The following is a 20,207-nucleotide window of genomic DNA, read 5'->3' on the forward strand; positions in this document are numbered from 1 at the left end:
AGGGCTTACACCCTCTCACCCCCAAAGAACGTGATTTTAGGAAGCCAATTTTTGGATTGTGCAGTTTCGGCATATAGGGCTCCATTGCGCGTGTGTAATTATGACCGGCATATATGGGCAGCGGAATCCTCAGTCGTTTGACCCGGCGTCGACCGGGATAGACGGCTGAGGATTCCGAAGATGGGGACCGACTTGGGTTTCTGAGCGGTCAGAACAACCCACGTGAGGTAGGAAGTGTTTCGGAATCTAAATGGCCCGAGAAGAGATGTCGCCGCGCTCCAGGGCTATCCGGCTATGAAGGCGGTATTTATTCACTATAACACGAATTTGTGCCCGTCTGCAGCTCTAGATAGACTGTTTTTCTTTCGCGAGTCTTGTGCTGAGGCCGAATCGACGCTGTCTAGCAGACAGCCTGCTTCAGAAGCGAACAAAGCAACCTACTCAGCAAAGCTGATCTTATGTGCAAAGTAAATGTATACTTTTTCTTAGTTCACTGGCGTTCATTAGTGATTCGAGTGATTTGCTTAAACTATGCTATTTCTAGCATAGCTCATTTAGTTGTCACCAAGCATGTCGATTGCGGTGCCCAATGCTTGTTACTGTTGCTGTGAAATAGTGTACTTTTTTATTGCGATGGGTATGTGTGATTATGTCATTATTACTAATTATGTACTTTGTAAGCCCCCCCCCCCCCCTCTGTGATGTCCTCATGGCGCTGAGGGTATTGTAATAAACAAATAAAGTAAAAGTTTCAATGCACTGCAACAATATTTACACCATTATGCTGCACTTATAAATGTCGTTGCGGAGTACGAGCATCTTTGAAATAAAAAAGAAGTATTCTAGTATCTGTATTGCAGTATCTGTATTCCGGAATACTTTTTTCGTCATATTGCAAAAGTATCTCCGAAATATCCCGTTACGCTAAAGGCAAATGTATCTCAGTATCTGTATTTTAAGCTTACGGTCCATGTATTTCGATATCTGTATTCCGGAATACTTTTCCGAGTATCTCTGCCCAGCCCTGATTTTGGACGGCGTCTGCTAGGGCCTGCGTAGTTCTTCAGCAGTATAAATGAAATACGCTCTCCTCACCAAATCTTGCTGACCCAATACGGCAAAAAAAAAAAACCTAAAGACACTTTGGAATTCCTGGCGTCATGCTGACAACAATGTGCAGGTATTTGGGCGCGAAATTTAAAATTGAAACTTAGAGCTTAATTTTCTCTGATTCATTGTTTCACTTCAAGGGGCCCTGCAACACTTTTCGAGCATGCTCAAAAAGCGCTGCCGATCGGTAGTCAAGGCTCCCGAGAACACGCGAGCCAAATATTATAGCGATGCGCACGGCCTGGAATTTACAATAAATTCTCAAAGTCAGCTGAAAATCGCTCCCTCTTCTCTCGACAAATGATGTATTAGTCCGCAAAATATGACGCGATTGTCGGCAGTTCCACCATTGGCTGATGTTATAATCACGATAACACCCTCATTATTACTTTCGTTGTTAATTTTGAGTTCAATAAGTAGATAATATGTATGTTTATATTCTGTTATCGCGTTAAAAACACCGAACAAACATTAATATTAGCACTTCCGGTCTCACCGACAGCTCGTCTGCTCGTAGTTGCGTGGTTCCGTTTTCTTCGCCATGCGCAGTGCCGAAAACGTGAATATTTCTGTGCTTTTGACCATCGCCGGTTGCCGTTGTGAGTGGCAGCCGTTCGAGTGTTGCCTCGTCAGCTGGGAACTGCATCGTCGGCACGTTCTCACGACCGACCGAGGCAGGGGCGCAGCATGTCTCCGATAACAATGCTGGCGTCCGGTAATGGCGGCGCTTCGGGGTCGTCTGCCAGTGCCGTCTTACGAGGCGGTGTATCGGAGTATGGGCCGAAACCGATCTCAGCTGTCATTCGTTCCAAACGAGCGCGCAGGTTTGCTTCCATGGTTGGCAGAGCGATGAAAACACTACGGCGTTCGAGGTGCACACCCAACATTACCAAACCGACGCGCAGTTTTCAAGCACGCGCGATACACAGTGCGATCGGCTCCCCTCGAGGAGAACGACGCAAGCCGACCGGAAGTGGCGGCACAGACCACGTGGCTGCGCCCAGACGTCAGAGAGAAAAAAATGAAGAAAAAAATTCCGCCGGCGCTCTTGGGCGCAGCTTCGCTCCTCTGCGCTCCCTCCCTCGACTCGCTGCCTAGCTTTCCGCGCGCTCGCGGCGTAGAGTGGAGGGCGAAAGCTGCGGAACGTGATTCCTCTAATTTGGTAACACCACTTAGACTTGACGGATTCGAACATTTTTGCGGCATATGACTCGTGAAGAGTCACACGTCAATAATGAGACTATTCCAATATAACACAGAAAGGTGTTGCAGGGCACCTTTCAGTGTCGCGTTAAAGGGGCCCAATTGCAGTGCTGTACCGCTTATAATCTGGTGCGAGCGGCTCGATTGTGCACTGCAGTGACTGCCCTTTTACAACTGCAGTGAATCTTTAGGGAGAAAAGGACTGCACGATGTTGTACATATCCTGTAGTTGTCTCACAAATCAAATCGGAAGTGAAAGGTTTCTCACTTTCTATGCATTGCTTGTTTCCTCAACAGTTCCCGTTTTATTTATCTGAACGCAGCTGAAGTCAGCTTCCGTGCGAATAAATTAATGCACCACGAGAAATACGTGCGCGTTCTCAATTGTTCTTCAAAGAAACCATTAAAGCATTGTCCGCGTTGTTTTACCACTGTCATTGTGTTGCACACAAACTACATCAGATGATAGTTTATAGATACATTAATTACAGGAACATCGTTCAGACGCACTTTATTCTGCCCGAAATTCGCTAGTCACGTGGTTTGTGTCCGGAGGCCAATATGATAAGTTATTACCAATGTTAACAAAGTGTATTGTACATTCATCATCAATGTGCTACTGCGGTTATGATAGTGATGTGCTATTTATTGTGTATATTATGTGTATGTCAGGCATATTAAAGATGTCATTTCACAGGCCAAATCCCAATCTGTCAGCACTGTTTCATTGCAGCGCCATGCTTGCCTTATGTATGAGCACATGAATTTCGCCAAATAACAACAACAACAACAACAACAACAACAACAACAACAATAATAATAATAATAATAATAATAATAATAATAATAATAATAATAATAATAATAATAATAATAATAATAATAATAATAATAATAATAATAATAATAATAATAATAATATCTCGTGTTTAACGTCACAAAACCACGATATGATTATGAGAGACGCCGTAGTGGAGGGCTCCGCAAATTTCGACCACCTGGGGTTCCTAAATGTGCTGTTATGATCGGCTTTCACGGCTTGGCGCCGCTGGGCCGTGGGAATGATTTGGCGGCATCTGCCCTGCTTTCTTCACCTTCAACGTTCCCCGAAGTGCACCTGATGCGGCTACAACACAGCTGCAGTGTCCTGAACCCTTCAAGGCTGTCAGTGCACCTCGTCAATCGCCTTGGACACACCCGGCCGAGTTTGACGGTTTTATGGCCTGGAAGTGAGCTGTTTGCCGTCATAACTGCTCGGAAGAGGCATTCACTTGTGCACTGCTTTGTTCAGCATTCTGCGAGATGCCTGATATTCCTCATCGGGCACCTTTTCCACACTACGAGGTGTCTTTGTGGCTTTGTGACCCGACCGGCAGCTGGCCGTCTGCTGCGCCGGCGGCGCTATCGAGGCAAGGAAAGACTGCACCTAACAACACGGCCAGTTTGCAGGAATTTGCGCCTCCGTGATCCCTTCTTTGTGTGTATGGTGCCCTATTGTGTCTTTTGTTCACCTCCCGGGCACCGTCCGTTGAGCCGGGCGTGCCGCTTCTCTCTTTCCTGCAGTGGGAAGGAGGCAGTGCTTGACCTTTCCCCTTTGGGGGCGGAGATGAAGACAACTTGTTGATTGGACTGTCCTGGACTCAATGGTTTTCCCCAACATGGAACCTGGGGAAGACCCAGGCTTTATAACGCGAGCGTCGAGACGCTCCAAAGCACGCTACCGCACGCTACCAAATCGTCATGTAAATAAACGTTCTTGCAATCATCTCCGGCTGGTGAACTCTACTTCTTCCTGAGGCCGCCTGGCAGCTCCCCGGTCCTATAGGCAGACCCCCGACCACATCAGTGCCCCTAAATCTAAAATTCCGCCAATATGATTAGCAGTATTGGTGTATACCTAACCCCACTTTGATGATCTGCTGTAGAGCCGCTGTCGCATGATTACTTCAGCCAGCAATTGTTATTTAGCCAATCGTTGTTAAGATGATTAAGAACATGAGGTCTGTGCAATGAGCTACGGACGAAAATTGTTAGGCGCGCAAAGTTGAGACGGGAAAGCAGCAGGGATCAGAAAGCTAATAAAATATTTGAAATTCTAGAGTGACAGAACGCTTAATTAGCAAGTCGGTAAGAACTCACAAAAGAAGGTAAGGAAACACAGACGCAGACTATCAACCGAAGGCTCACCATCTAATCATTCTTTACATTGTCGAGAGTGTAAATACACGCCAAAGTTCGATTAATGCAGGTACAAGAATGAAAAAACGCGTCTAATTTTTTTATGCCTGGCTACGATGACATCGACCAAGCGTCAGGCCGAGTGTCAACGTGACGCTGTGTTTCACGAGTGAAGTAGTACAGCAGAAATAAAACAAGATTCAAGAGTTCTTCTCAAATGGTCAGGTTTTACGTCGTAAACGCGTTTTTTGTGTGCTACAGTAATAGAGCATGTCAGCGATTATAAAGCTAGGAGGCTTCAGTGCGGACTATAAAAAAAATAATTTCTGGGATTTGCATAGGCACGCACAATGGGCGACTCCGGATAAACCCAGGCCACCTTTTTCTTTTCCTTTTATATCTCATTATCTGTTTACTGCGCGTGCACCAAACATGACCGTGTACTGTACTTAAGTACACGGTCGTGTTTTTTATCATTATTATAACCCGCATCGAAACGCCACCAAAGCTTTAGTTTGAGATCATACACAGTTGGTCATACACACCTCTGCAAACATCTAGGCGCGAAGAAGACGAAGACAAAAAACACTGTAACACCCGTCTGCAGTGTTCTTCGTCTTCTTCGCGCCTAGATGTTTGTATAATAAATGGCCGGAAATCGAACCGGCGCCCTCGTTATCTTCGTAACGCCATAGGCAACAAGCCAACATGGTGGGTAATGCGCGGGCTTCTAAAGGGACTGGTCCACACAGTTCACAAAGAAAGTGTTTGCCACTACGTATACCCACATCGGGGACCGACGGTGTACGATGTCAGGTCTTCGTGAGCGGAATCATCGACTTCAGAGCCCTCAAATATATGCCCTACTTGCCTTTCGATCCACACATTACTGAATTGTTGGGCGCAGAAATGGAAAGTCAATAAAATCGTCAGAATGTCGTCACGAATATTTCTTCATGATTGTGAATGGCCAGCTAGACGGCTACACTACTTGAATTCTTATGGCATCAACGTGACAATCATCGTAAGATTAGGTGTGCTGCAACTTTTTCCATGACATATTTATGCTGTAATGGCGACGCTCTCTAACTTCAGTTAGTTGAGCTACAGATCCAGCTTTTCTGGACACACAACTAACCACACCGGAACATTTTTGAAACGGCGCAACGACGATACGGACGAAGAGAATAGAAGCACAAACCACAGCGCTGACTCGCAAATGAATGTTTTTTACAAGCATATGAAAGAAAAGAAGAAAAAGAAAAGGACTACACACCCCTCACACCCATGTGACCTCATTTGAGCAAACCAAAACCGCAAAAGAAACAGCAAGCCAGCATTTCATCTTGAAACGGAAAAAACCGGAAACAGACCACGTGTACTCTACAAGACAAGGAATTTTAAGATATACTGTACAATCTAGGAAATAAACTCTCTATCATGACTCGAAATTGAATGTTCATTAAAAGCATATGAAAGAAGAGAAGAGAAAGACTACACACCCCGCATATACAGTAACTCTAGAGGAGCGTTGCTTTAAGCGCACCCTTCGGGCAATCTCGCAGGTGGTACTACACATACTGAAACACCTCCGAGCTCTGCGTGTCGTTAGCGCTAAATGGTGCGTGGCAATATAATAAAAGTCGGGCATTTTTGGGATTGATTTTAGTTTGAAGGCTAACATCAGTGTGTTTCACAGTCTTTGAATGTCAACCCTTGCCCTCTTTCCTATTACGCTGATTTGTTGAATTTCTGTAGTTGAGCAGCCATCTTAATTGATATATTCTAGATTCTAGAAAAACAGTGGTCTACAATACCCATCATTTCATTGTTTATCTGAACCGTCTCGTATCGCCCTGTTGTCAAATTTATTGCTATAAATGTTTAGAAAAAAAACCAGCATGCCTTCTTCTTTTACCACGATATGATGATATAGTCCTCAGTATCGAGCAGGTACAGACGCCCACTTTTTTAACCTGAACGCGCGGGCGTCGACCGGCGAGTTTATAAGCGCCGCACAACGGAGCGCAGAGACGAAATGAACGAGAATACGCGCATGCGCGCTATCAGCAGCCCTGTGCAGCTGTCGTCCGATAGGCTTTTACGGGAACCGGACACCACGCCCGCTTCTTTTGAGCTACGCTATCGTAATTCTTTTTTTGCTTTTACGAACGATGCCATCAAGTTATAAAGAAAAGGTCAAGTGGTCGTGCTTCAGGTGGATGGGATGTGATTACACCCGCTAATTATACTACGTGCGTATCAGCATTTTGACAGCGGAGCCGCTAAGGCTTTTCGTTATGCCGTGCAGAGTCGACAAGAAACTCATCAGCGGCTCTGGCTCTCTTCCGCCTCTTCTTTGTGGTCTTCGTGCTTAGTCAAGCCAATTAAGCCAAGCTTGGTTAAGATCAAACTAATTAAACCATGCCATGTGTTAATCACGTTAATTAGTCAGGCTAATTAAGATCTTGTTAATTAAGATTAAGGTCTTGTTAATTAAATTAGACCCACGCTGATTAGGACTTTGCTAATGAGGATCACGTTAGTTGAGAACTTCTTAATTAAGATCATGGTAATTTATGCATTGCTAGTTATTACCATGTTAATTAAGATCTTGCTCATAAGCTAGGTCGGCCGCAAGCTCCGCTGTCATTGCAGCCGCGCACCACTAGAGCAAGCTGCCAACACTTTTTGTCCGTTATCGCCTTTTGTTCTCTTTTCTAAACGCCGCTGAGAAAAGATTATCAATTGTCACCTGGTACCCCCTTCTTTTCTGTATTTGCAGAAAGATGTGAATTGCTAAGCGAAATATTCCGATCAGATGTCGTTGCTCTTCGCTGTTATAACGCCTTTCATCCGATTTCTCGGGAATGCGCTTCGCGTAGAATCAAGGATGCCGCCTCGGCTGCCAGAAGAAAAGAGAGTAAAGCGGGCGTGGTGTCCGGTTCTCGTAAAAGCCTAGCAGACGACAGCTGCCCAGGATTGCTCATGGCGCGCATGCGCGTATTCTCGTTCATTTCGTCGCTGCGGTCCGTTGTGCGGCGCTTATAAACTCGCCGGTCGACGCTCGCGCGTTCTGGTTAAAAAAGTGGGCGTCTGTACCTGTGTTATGTCGTGCTGGGAGCTCTGTTTAGCCGAGGAGAGGGCTGCACATGTTGACAGCTTGGGAGCAGAGAGTAGACTGACGTCTATATGCAAGTAAAAAACTAAAAAGAGTTCAGGCCGAGTGTTGCGAGAAATTATTTGAGTTTTACGAAAATAAATAGTGGGAAAACTCAGGTTACTCTGCCGAAGGCGCACCAAGTTGGGCTGTGAATTTAGGGTCTTTTTTTTTTTTTTCTAGAGCAAGAACCACTGAATTGGAGTAGAAGGTATTAGGCCGAATTAAAAGATGATAATAATGAAGAAAAAGTTTTTTCCATCTTTGTGGCGCCCAGGTCACCGCCCCGTTATAAAGGGGACGCTCATCGCATCCGTCCATCCATCCAGGTTGGGGACGTGGAAATTTGTGGTGTTCACCTTTTCATAGGAGCTGCAGATATACAATATATTTGTAGAAAGAAAAGTGCCGGTCATATCAGGTCAGCTTGAAGAGCTCAGAAGCTTAAATTGTGCAGGGCTCATTACTTCTAAATAATGTCAAAGGATGTAAAGAGATACAAAAACACCCAACAAAAACTTAAAAGCTTGGCTTGCAGTCCACGATGCAGCGTTGATTAATATCTCATTTACGGCAGCATATGGCAGTAACTCCGCCTCCTTCGTAATTTCACGAGATGTAGAGCATACCTGAAACATCTAATGACGCAACTTTTCCTACTGCATGCATTTTGACCGAGGGCGGAACCTCTTAACGCTCCACAATACTATGGTTGTTCTCGTTCGAACAGTTGTTTCTTCCCAGAATTAGTTAGCCATAGGCAAATACGGGACTCGGTCACTCATCAAATGATCAATCGACACCAGCAGGTCACGGGTAAAAAGAGCTCGGATAGACTTTTGCGTTGTAAAACACCAATAAATTTACGGACTGCCGCAGTGGTGTGGTTTATGAAGTTCCTTTTAGCTGCGGCCCTTTCTACGTAGGGCAGACAGGCCACCGTGATAATCATTAACTGGAGGATCACCATCTAATCATTCTGGCGTTGTTGAGATTGTAAGTGCACGCCAAAATTCGAATAATGTGCCGTTTTGTACAGTCACAGGGACGAAGAAACCCATCTAATGGCTGAGTAATTCGGGCATAGCAATAGTAGTGGAAGCGCATGCGTGAGCCAGCCATCAATACCTGAGCATGCGCAGACAAGTTTTGTGCCTGCCTTCTTTCCTGCCACTGGGCGCCCTTTCATTTGACAGTCGGCGTTTGTGTTGCCTCGTTCTCTTTTCCTCTGTCCTTGTTTGCACGCCAACTTTCTTTCGTGACGAGACCATTCAAGCGACGCGCTCACGGAGCAACTCGCACCTAAGCCACCTAAGCTTTCGGTTTCGGTGCTGATAAAGCAATTCGCTGTATGAACACATAGCACCTAAAAGCTGAAAGCCTACATTATTGTATTATGAGGGTTGATTTACGTTTTATAAAATGCATGTGTCAGCAATAAACCGTAATAGGTGATTTACCTCAAAAACAAAACCTTTTTTGTATGCGTGGCATGTGGCATATAGTTGGCATGTGGCAACGCTGTGCAAACGACTGCGCGTGCGCGTTCTTATTTAGTCCATTCTGAAGCGCGTGCCGTTTGTGTTTCGTTCTGCGGCCGAGCTTTTATACATTTTGCCTAAGGTTTATTGTCTTCCTATTCTCCACCGTAGGGTATTAGTTCAAAATGTCCCACTCCGTGAGCGATGTGTTCCTGTCATTTCAAGAGCATTTGGACGGCGAGCAAGACATTCGCGAGGCGAGTAGTTCTTTCTCAACCGGCCCTGTCAAAACGCACCTCGCGTTTTCGTCTTCCTGACGTTTGTTGATATGATATTGTAAGGGTAATTTAGACGTAACAGTTTATTTTCTCATCTCTTAGGGAGTGCAGTAGCACTGTATTTAGAATATATCCTGTCGTATAATTACATGTGCGGCTTCGCGAACGTTACCCCGGCGTTTCTAAACGTTCGAATCGTCATCATCGCATCTAGTAAGCGATCAGTGAAGCAGCGGTGGTTGGCTAAAACTCGCTGCATACGCCTGTCTCAGCTCATAGCTTTAGCTGAGCACCAACAAGCTGATATGTTTGCTAGCGATTGAGGTTGCGTTCCAATGTGAGATTGTACTTCTATGCCCCGCAGGTTTGAAAGTCGCTAAATTATTCAATTGCTTTAGCAACGCCACTGCCGCTCGGAAAGAAATTGATAAAACGACAAGCACTGCCCAGATATGTGTAAATTTTACACATCGTTACTGTCGCGCGTGCCTTTACGCCTATTGAACCGCAGAAAGCTGAGTTTGTTAGCAAGTGTTCATCATAGAACGTAGGACGTGCATGCACGGTCTAAAAAAAAAAAAAAAAAAAAAAACGCAGCACAACATCCGAACCGCACACATAGGAAGTGTTGTGGTGTAATTACTATGGTGTTGGTGCAAACCTGCTTTGTCCATCGCCACCTTTTTGTTTTTTTAACGAAGATATTCGAACTTGCCACTACAGTAGTGCTTATGGGAACATACTCATTTTTCATATTTACCAAGCTCTTCAGTATGGATAGGATTGACAGGAACCTCCCAGTGGAATTATAAAGGCAGTCGCTTTACTGAAGTATTCTGTCAGTGTCTGTAAGTGTGTTCTACCCTTTTTCCCAATAAACGTAAATTACTTTTGTATTCACTAGACTCACATTCAAGCCTAAACTGCTTGTCTTAAGTGTCGTGTATCTGTACTCTCTCCTTTTTTGATCTGCCTTCCTGCAATAATACCTGTCAAGATTGGCAGCATATCTAAACAATGGTAACAACCATGCACTTTCCTTGACTCCTCAGTGCTCTGGTAGTGTCGTATATGTTAGTGCCAATGCTTACGCCAGAAAAGTTATTAACTATCAAAATGACTTCGCGGCAGTGTGCCAAAGGACGTGGACACATGCAAAATAAACATAAGACAATGCACAGTGCGAATTTGCAACAATAGGTTTATTTCCATTTTACAGCTGTATTTGTACCACTCTTTCCCATGTGTGCATGTCCATTGACGCGCTACCACGAAGTTTAATAATGAAATACCCATGTAGCCGCCCTTAGCACAATGGCTGGCGACATGTTTGTCTGTACCTCTAACCGTGTATCGTTGAAGCGGTTTGTGTTGATAAGGTGGAATCATCATTACAGGAAATTCGCCTGGCAGTGCGGGACCTAGAGCAGACAGCTCGTGGCATTCTCACCCTGCTGCAGGCCATCCACCAGCAGGCTGGCATTAATACCAGTGAGTCTGTCATTTCTAAATACTTCAGCTTAATGCCAGCTTAAACAAAGACCATACAAACTGCACTGACTTGGAAATCTGCAGCTTTCCAGATAAGGCTTTTGTGTGGTGTGCTCATCATGCGTTCCCATGTACTTAGATTTTCGTGCACAATAACCCCTTCAGGCACTGTGGCACCATTTGTAAATTATAGTTGTTTTTAACAGTTACAGCCAGCTAGGGGCCATGAAGGAGCAAGACTTTGGTTGAACTGAACCTCCTGCATATTCAGTGTGTCTCCATCTAACTTCATGCTGCACATTGCTGCAGTTGATTACTTTTGCTGAAGGCACTACCACATTCGAAGAGTCGTTTGACATGTCGTTTTCTGAGAATGTCATCGAAATCATAATTTTCATTTGCTCGAAATGAATATAACCAATGACAAATTGTACATGTACTTCAAGCCTCATATATGATTCTCTCTATACAGAAGTAGAACATGACCGACTTCAGGATAGATACAATATTAATGACAACTAACAGACAATAAAAAAAGAGCCCTTAAAAGTCATCTTCTTTCCTTCATTCAGAATAGATAGTGTTTCAATTACACCCTGATTATAAATATGGAAACATGCACAAATCCACACATTATCACCTTCTCCTTGTTGCAGAAGAATATTGAGTGCCTTGGAACAAAGTTATGTAAATGTGACACTTTTACAGACAGTACATCATAATTCACACCTGAAGGGGTTAAAGAACTTCAGGTGTTTAAGATTAATCACAGAGTCCCCAAATATGGTGATTTCATGGTCATATCAGGGGCTTTGGCATGCAAAACGCCAGAACTTTTTTTTTGCCAAGATGACTCTTCACATTTAGACCAGGATAGCAAATGACAAGGTTGCATAAAGCTCAGTGTTTTCACAACGTTAAGGCAAGCTTTAAGGGACACTAAAGGCGCATAATTTATGTCAGAGTGAAAGGTCAATGTGTGAGAACATCGAAAACGTCAACATTATCAACAGCAGTGCTCTACTAATCGAGAAATTAAGGTAAATCTACGACACGATATGCGCCATGAGTGGGACATTTTGGAAATTATCCCGATGACGTCAAGAGTCCCGAGTACAATTAACCACTAGTAATCAAACTAGTTTCAATAAAAGAAGAACCTTCTGTGGATCACAAGACGTAATAAAATGCTGCTTGTTCGTTTCGGCTTGGTTTATAGATAAAAGAACCTCTTGGCATTACCATGGGGAACGGCACGGGTGGTTCAAAAGTTCCGTTTTCGCCGAGCTGCGCTTTGCTCACGTAGTCGCGTCTCAGTGGTAGTTTCGGTACCATATACTGCTACGTGTGCTTGGCTCTCGCTATTTCGCACTGTTGATACTACAGTGTTAACTTTACTTATGCTGCTGGCCAAATTAAGCTCCGTTACAGTGAACTGTACACTTTCGAAGTGGCCCATGGCTGCGTTTTGGCTAGGTTGATGGCTGCTGTTGCGCAAGAAACCGTAACGTCAGCGGCCAGGCAGTAAAGGCGGGCAACGTTGGGCACGGCAACTGCTACGTCAGAAGGCCCGTTCAGGCAGGTGATTTGAAGTGCTCTAACGCCGTGTGGACCACTAAAATGTGATTTTCTTTCAAAATGAGCATTTCCTTGGCACAAAACAAGCATTACGAGGTTTCTTTAACGCTATTTCAACAATCAACATCGACTTAATATTTGCCTTTAGTGTCCCTTTAATGACTGTGTTATCACCTGCATTGATACTTTGGCAAATTTAGTTCGTGCATAGATTTGAAAATATAGTTTTTCATTATGATGGCAATAGCGACATGTAGAATCCTCGGTGTCAAAGAATTTTACGAGTGACTCATTCAGCAGGCAAACTCAATTTTCTCTTCAAAACATCTACATTTTACTGAAACAAGGCTGTTGCACCTGAAAGTGCCATCCCCTCCATACCACTGTTAACTTTGCATTGTCTAACACTGTGCGTGAGCGTTGCATGTGTCCCTTCAACTGTCCACAGTTCCCGAGGTTTGTGAGAAGAGCAAGGCACAGTTTGCCACTATCAGGGATCAGTACCAGGTGCTCAAGTCTAAAGTGCCTGAGGGGCAGTACTACAGGTCAGTACTGACTTTCATTCCATTCTGTCATACAAACACCTTGAAGTTGGAAAAGTAGCGTAGTTTTACTTCTTGTGACCTAATGTATTTTATCCACCCTACGTTGACTTCATATTTACAGTATGTATTAAATAAATAAATAAATAAATAAAAATACTGAAAAGAATGGATGTTACACACATTTTTCTATCAGTGAGCCTCTGTCTGTTTATATGCACAGGATTAGTTACCGTATATTGCCGATTATAAGTCGACCCCCCAACTTGCAACCCTTTCTAGGGGAAAAAAAAAGTTGACTCCGAACACAGCCTCATGCTGTGTTCGGAACACAGCCTCATGGAGTGATGCAAAGACACATTTATTTGCCCGTGGAACATTGCTTACGAATCGTCGTTGTTTGAGAGAAGGACGCAGTCACGGTCATTGCCATTGTGTGAGCCACTGCTGCTGCTCGCTGTCGGAACGGGTGCCGGTGGTACTGAGATTCCACACGTGGAAAACGCCGCACGGACCATGTCGGTTGTCAGTCCATACCAGGCATCGTTGACCCATTTCTTGGATATACTTTGAACTCGGTTTGCGGGATGCACATATCCTTCGCGGCAGTGCGTGCTTTTGCTTCAATATCATCGTAGCAAACACTCAGGCTCTTGCTTCTCTAGTCGTGAACCCAATCTCGAACCGCCTCCTCAACGGCAGGGTATCGTCCAGACTTCGGTCCGTGAAAGGAAGGGCGTGTAGCAGCGCACGCGAAGATCTTGGTCCTTTGTTTTCTCCGTTCCCTCACGCACTTTTCCGACTCATCAAACTTGCGCCCTGCTTCAACGTTGCTTTCCGACTCGGCGTAGCGGTGGCATCTTGCCGTCCATTTGGCAGCATCGCAAATCACGCACACCACTGCTCGCAAGCGAAGCGAAATGCAAAAATGGTGAACAGGCGTGAGCGCAAAAAGACACGAAGACGCTTGTGGGCGCATGTGACTGGTCACGTGGTTTAGTTCCCCGCAAAGTGTTGCCAGCCCACACGGCGCTGCCAGCTTTTCTCTGGAACGCCGATGGTTTGTCAACGAATCATTTCTATTGTGTGAAGACAAGACTGCAGGGTACATTGCAAGATAAATTCCTCTTTATTCGTAAAGCATCGTTCGCCCTGTATCAAAGGTTTGAAATGCTGCTTTTGAGACCGTGTTTCCCAAGCAGTTCGCATTAATGCCACGCGGTGGTGATTTTTTAAACGTGCTCCGTAGTTTCGCCTCGCATGGTTTCGCTATAGTTTCGCGATTATCGTGGCAGATCGCAAAAATGTCCGGCTCCGGAAGTGGCGTGCGTGCGTTGGGAGATAGCTGCTGCCGCGACTCCGCTGCCTCTGCAGCTGATGTTATCGATGCGTCGAATAGCAGGAAATCCGAGGACGACGACCTTTCGTCGGACCCCACAGATAAGTCGACTTCATGATTCCACGTATAGGTAGACTCCGATTATACGTCGACCCCCGAACTTTGGAAGGTCATTTTATGAAAAGAACGTCAACTTATAATCGGCAATATACGGTATTGGGTCAAAATGCTGTTAGTACCTGGGCTACGTAACAGTTGTGAATTTTATGTAGATAATCAGGCACAACAGGTGCTTACATTTCATTACAGCATGGTAGTAAAAGCTCACAGGGTCCCTTATGCATTAACCTAAGATGATTCAAATGCGAAAGCACTTTACTGTGCACTTTATGTCGCACGAACAGTGCTTTTTAAAATTTTTTATTCATACAAACACTGCAAAGATGAAGTAAATATGCTGCTCGCACATCGAGCCACGCTTGAGAGAAATGCTGTTGCTTCTGTCTCTCTCTTTTTTCTTTTTTGTCACGCCAATGTCGCAAAGACCAAGTGAATGCACAACTCATGATCACTGCAACTGTTTCTTTCTTTTTTTTTTTGCTTCATTTCACTCGCACCGGCTTTTCACTCAAGTTCATGTTCGCATTATATATGAAAGGCTTTCGCCCTAATAATGAGGAGAACCTCAAAGTATTACAAGATTTTCCAAAGCTCTGAGTGTGGCTGTCACACAGACAAAGCTACGTAACATGTCTACACTGGCTGCAAGGTACTTCGCAGGAGTGTTTCACACTGGCACAGCGGGACAGCAAGTGTGGCAGCAAGTCAGTGCTGCTAGAAACGTGTTCGCTTCTACTCTTGTGGTAGTGCTTTGCCCTAGTCTAGCACTTGACTGGTAGCACTGCAGGTCAGTTCAGCACTTGATTGTATTTGCAATGCAGGTTCCATGACCACTGGAGGTTTGTGACTCAGAGGCTGAGCTTCCTTGCAGCCCTCACAATCTACCTGGAGGAAGAGCGTCTTGTGCAACGTGAACAGGTGGCTGACTTGCTAGGCGGTGAGTTTGATCTCTCTCCAAAGTTCGATCCGAAGCAAGAAAAGAAATTGTAAACAAGATAAGAAATTGAATTTGCCTGCATCATTTCAGAGAGCGAGTCATATGGAGAAAGCCTTGAATCAGTAAACCTTACAGTTTTCCTGTGCCCCTTTTCAAGACAGGTTACACTGTGTTTAGTTAACGGGCTCCAAACAATGCGCAAATGTTAAAGTTTTGGTCTAATTATTCAATGGTACGCAAGTAATTTTGCACATGGGGTGAATTATTAAGCATATGCCTTAAAAGTATTTGCAAAACACTGCAGAGCAAATGTCATGTGTATGTAAATTTCACGATAAAGTATTAGTTACTGTGACACCTGAGTTCTTGTATCATTCGGACATGTACGACTATAAATGTTTTGTGTGATTCTTCTCAGGTGACATGCACAAAGTCTACTGCAGGCTTCATTTTGTGATATTTTAACTGCACCTTTTGCCTTTGCAGTGTGCATAGAGCAAGACAAGGGCTTCCACTTGGATCTGGATGACTACCTGAGTGGGCTGCTCATGCTGGCTGATGAGCTGGTTAGTTTTTGCTTCACTTGTCAGACTGCTAGGCTGAAGCACACATCCAACGTTATAAGTGCGTTTGTTTCTTGTGGCACCATTACAGCAAACCAGTGCAAGTTTTTTACTAGGTAGCTCTCATGTTACTGGACGTAGCAGCTAACCATTTTTTCAGAGCACTACTTTATTTAATACAGTACATTTCTGTTAGCACAATCTTTCAGTTAAAGGGACACTTATTTAAAACAGTGAACTAATTTAGACTGATAAATTGTTAAATTGTTGTTTGAAAACTATACTATCATTAATTTCACCATTGCTGGTCTATTAATGGAAGAGAAAATGAAGGTCAGATTCATTCTTAAGTTTATCGCCAGAGTCTCTGGGCATGAATGTCAGCATCACGTCACAGACTTCAAAGTGTTTTTTTCATACTTTGGCAACATTGGCTCAAGAAAATTTCCTGAAAGTTGTGTTAAGTCTCTGGCCCACTAACAGGACAGTGTACTTCATTTTTACCGATTACAAACTGCATAGGCACTGTATACCCTTCCAAATCTATAACATCACAGCAAGTTGGTGCGGGAACTTCAAAGTGGCGTCGCCACCGGCTTTTTCTTTTTGTGTGTTTTCTCGCTAACTAAGTGCATTCTTCTGGCAGGAGGTCCTATTGGAATTGTGAAATGGTAATTTCACAATTGGAAATGGAAATACACTAAAAGTCGGTTTTTCTTTTTAACCCTTTCCCTACCGAAGACGAGCTGAGCTTGTCCACACAGTTTGTACCGCTCCTACCGAAGACGAGCTGGGCTCGTCCACCATGAAACAAGGGTTTAGTGGCGCCGCAGTTAAGCTACCCTGATTCATTGTGCTGTGTTCTCTTTGGCTTCAACAGATAGCACAGTAAAAAATTTCAAAACACGCTCAAAGCATGCATTTTGGCCGAGAAAGGACTTTATTCATGTAACCAGAATTAGAAAATGGCGTCCTCCTTTGTGCGCGAGCGTTGCGTGCATGCCGGGACAGCTTCGTTAAGTGAAGAATTCCAGTTCTGCAAGTGTGGCAGCAACTACACATGGCAGCATAGTTTCTATAAATCATTGTATTCGGACGACGGCCGTGTATCGATGCATCGGCAGTGAATGTCCTTGATGTAAGCAAACTCCCATCGGCGCATCCAAGGTTTCTTTCACAAACTCGCTTCCTTGCTCTTTTAGATGCGAAGTATCTTAAGGCGGAGCTCAATCCGGTGGTGGTGGTGGTGGTGGTGGTGGTGGTGTGCGGCGTGACCACCCTTACTGCGCATGCGCATACCCTCTCCACACACCTCCTCTCCACTCATTCTCCCCTTCCCCTCTCCACTTTCCCTCTCCCCTCCCCCTTTCCACTCTTCCACTGAAATGCGGGCTAGACATGCCGAAATTCTCTCCTGCGCAACGCCGCGATGAGCTCGAGCGCATGCGCGTCCCCTCCCCTTCTCCCTCCTCTCCTACGCTGCCCCCCTCTCGCCCGCCTGTCGAACGCGTTCCCCGCTCGCCCTGTGAGAATTAACGGCCGGGCTAAATGGAAGATACGACGCGCGTAGCGTCCCTCTTCGCGTTCCACGACACGAGGTCGGTAGCATGCCTAACGAACGCCAACGAAACGCGATCGTGCAAGTGCTCCGGCTTCGCGTCGCTTCATGGTCCCCTTTAGCGGGAGATGGTGTAATTTATTTCTTTGATTTCAAAGAGGCATTTTCTGCACCAAAGAGTGGAGAGGCTAGGGCACTTTCCGTAGTGCAGTGCAGTAAAGACAGTCGTCTGCACATTTAAAAAAAATATATTTTGTATGTATGTTGAGAATAAATAAGTGCCTTTGGATAATTTTTTTCGTTGTTTCAAAACCCATAGAATAAAATGGGCAAATAAAACAAATCTGTATTTTTGTATTGTTTTTGGTCAAGAAACTCTGTAGGGAAAGGGTCCCTTTAATTATAACCTGACCCTCCATACCAGCACCAGCATGTTTGTATAGGCCAGAAGCTTTGTTATTTAGATTATGCAATCAGCCTGTGGCGAATAATTCAGAATAAGCAGCACATGTGTCTGACACCAACTGCCACGCTTATGGCTACAGCATAAGTCTCGGCTGTGTTAGGACATAAAGCACATTTGATATGCACTATTTTCTGCCAAAAATGACAATTTCTTGGCTTGTCCTTGGTTGGTTTTTATGAAATCACGCCATGAATTATTAGTATTTGCCCTATTTTAATGTATGCACTTTTGATTTCATGAAAGTTATTCTGAAAATTGCCTGCATGGATTGATTATACAAAACTGAAGTTGTGTCGCAGCGTTAGTAACAGCCCACTATTTGACAAGATGGTGTCAGAAGAAGTTTTTGCATAGCCTGGCAATGACAATGTCGTTTTCATTGTTTGGTTATGGAAGCTTGTTCAGAATTAAGTTGCTTTACGTGCTAAGCTGTTGGCTATAGACTTCAGTCACTTTTCCTTTTTTGTTTCACTGCTCCAGACACACGTCTATGAAACAGGACAATCTGGCAAAGTGGTTAATGTAGGCATGGATCAACATCTTGTTTGTGATTGAAATGGAGTGTTTTGAGACATGCATAATGTAAACTGTGATAGATTGTAAGGATGGCAATGTATTGAGTTTTTTATACAAGCGTACAGAGCTTTTCGGCAGCAAGGAAAGTGGGTCTCTTAAGTGCTAATTCTCGTTGTTGGGGTTACCATTGAATCCAGGTGCATGTGTGCTGACCAGTCAAGTTCCAATTATTCAAGGAAGGCCGACTCTAGATTGAAATTACAATAGTTTGAGAAAATGTATGAGTGCTGGCCACACCTTCTGTCAGGATCAAATAGAGCATTTGAATTAAGTGTAGTTCAATTAACAGAAGCCTAATGTATGTATGCAATAATAGTAGTATGTTTGCTAAATCAGTAATCCTTCACCAGCGAGGATGAAGTTGCAGTCGTGCATGATTTTTGAGCAGTAATGCATTGGGGGCCTATAATATGACCCTATCTTTTTTCTGTAGAGCCGCTTTGCTGTGAACAGTGTGACTGCCGGAAACTACAGCTGGCCAATGAAAATATCAACATTTGTGACCGAGATGAATTTGGGATTCCGACTTCTGAACCTGAAGAACGATAACCTTCGCAAGAAATTTGATGCACTGAAATACGATCTCAAGAAGGTGGAAGAAGTTGTCTATGATCTCTCAATCCGCGGACTCAAGCCATCAGGTGATGCTGACTTGGTGCCCAAGAGTGGCTAAGTGTGTGTTTCTCTTTCAGACATGGCCGTTGACTGCCTCATCTTATTCTGTTGTGTTTGTCATCACATTCTTGTTCATTCATTTAGTGGCAGTGGAAGCCACTGAATAAAAAGGTGTTCAATTTTGCTGATTAAGTACTTCATGTTCTGGCTTTAATATGTCTGTAAGCCCCTGAAAGGTGCTCCAATTCTTCTCATCATGGTCAGTATCAAGTTCTATTATTTGTTTTGAACTTAGGTGTGGTGTATTAGGAGTTGTGGGTTTCCAACAGTGAATGGAAGGCACTGTGGTTGTTTTTCAATGCTAATTACCGTATTTATTGTGTATCGCAAGTTCTCATTTGTGCTGATGCACTGTAACCCACATGCAGGTTCATCTTATTGGCCACTCAAAGGCAGCATTAACATAAATTCATTGAGAGGACCAGTGTTTCAGTGCGGCGTTTACAGTGGGTCATTTTGTGATTGAGCTGAAAGACGGTGCTTCAATTTCAAAGATGCAGTTCACTTGCATGGCTTGATGTTTTGTGAAGGAACCATGAGGTATAAGGGACTTTTAGCTGTGCGTATACTTCTTAACGTTACCATGTTACTGGAATACTGGATTGCGTTTTCCATGTTACCGGGATGCATGTTTTAGAAAAGTTTTAGCTCCCCGTATGTAAACGTTTACTTATGTACGTGAACGTATATCTTTACATTTGCGCAAACTACTAAATGGTGATGATAACTGCATTGAAACTATAATTTAGGTAATATTGAATTACCACTGCGACAGTCATAAGAGAAGTTTTTAGCGTTTGCAGTATCCTGGTATATGCAAAGGGGTGTAGGAATACTGGATTACTGGACGATGGTGTCGGCATCTTGTGGCGCTTTGTGCAACCACAGTCATGGACACGCTTATTTTCTCCTAGTGTTTTTGAAGGATAAAAATGATTGAAAAGGCAACCCA

At 44.2% G+C, this 20,207-nt stretch overlaps 1 protein-coding gene across 1 annotated transcript; it reads left to right on the top strand.

Moving 5' to 3' along the window:
• The first annotated feature begins 9,194 nt into the window (after positions 1-9,194).
• LOC119393196 (translin) lies at positions 9,195-19,383 on the top strand. Its single transcript, XM_037660045.2, has 6 exons — positions 9,195-9,389; positions 10,808-10,901; positions 12,928-13,024; positions 15,302-15,417; positions 15,904-15,983; positions 19,014-19,383. The coding sequence occupies exons 1-6, from the start codon at positions 9,318-9,320 to the stop codon at positions 19,251-19,253; spliced, it is 699 nt and encodes a 232-aa protein (XP_037515973.1). The 5' UTR covers positions 9,195-9,317; the 3' UTR covers positions 19,254-19,383.
• The last annotated feature ends 824 nt before the right edge of the window (positions 19,384-20,207 follow it).

This window comes from Rhipicephalus sanguineus, chromosome 5, assembly GCF_013339695.2.
Source record: "Rhipicephalus sanguineus isolate Rsan-2018 chromosome 5, BIME_Rsan_1.4, whole genome shotgun sequence".
NCBI classification, from domain to species: domain Eukaryota; kingdom Metazoa; phylum Arthropoda; class Arachnida; order Ixodida; family Ixodidae; genus Rhipicephalus; species Rhipicephalus sanguineus.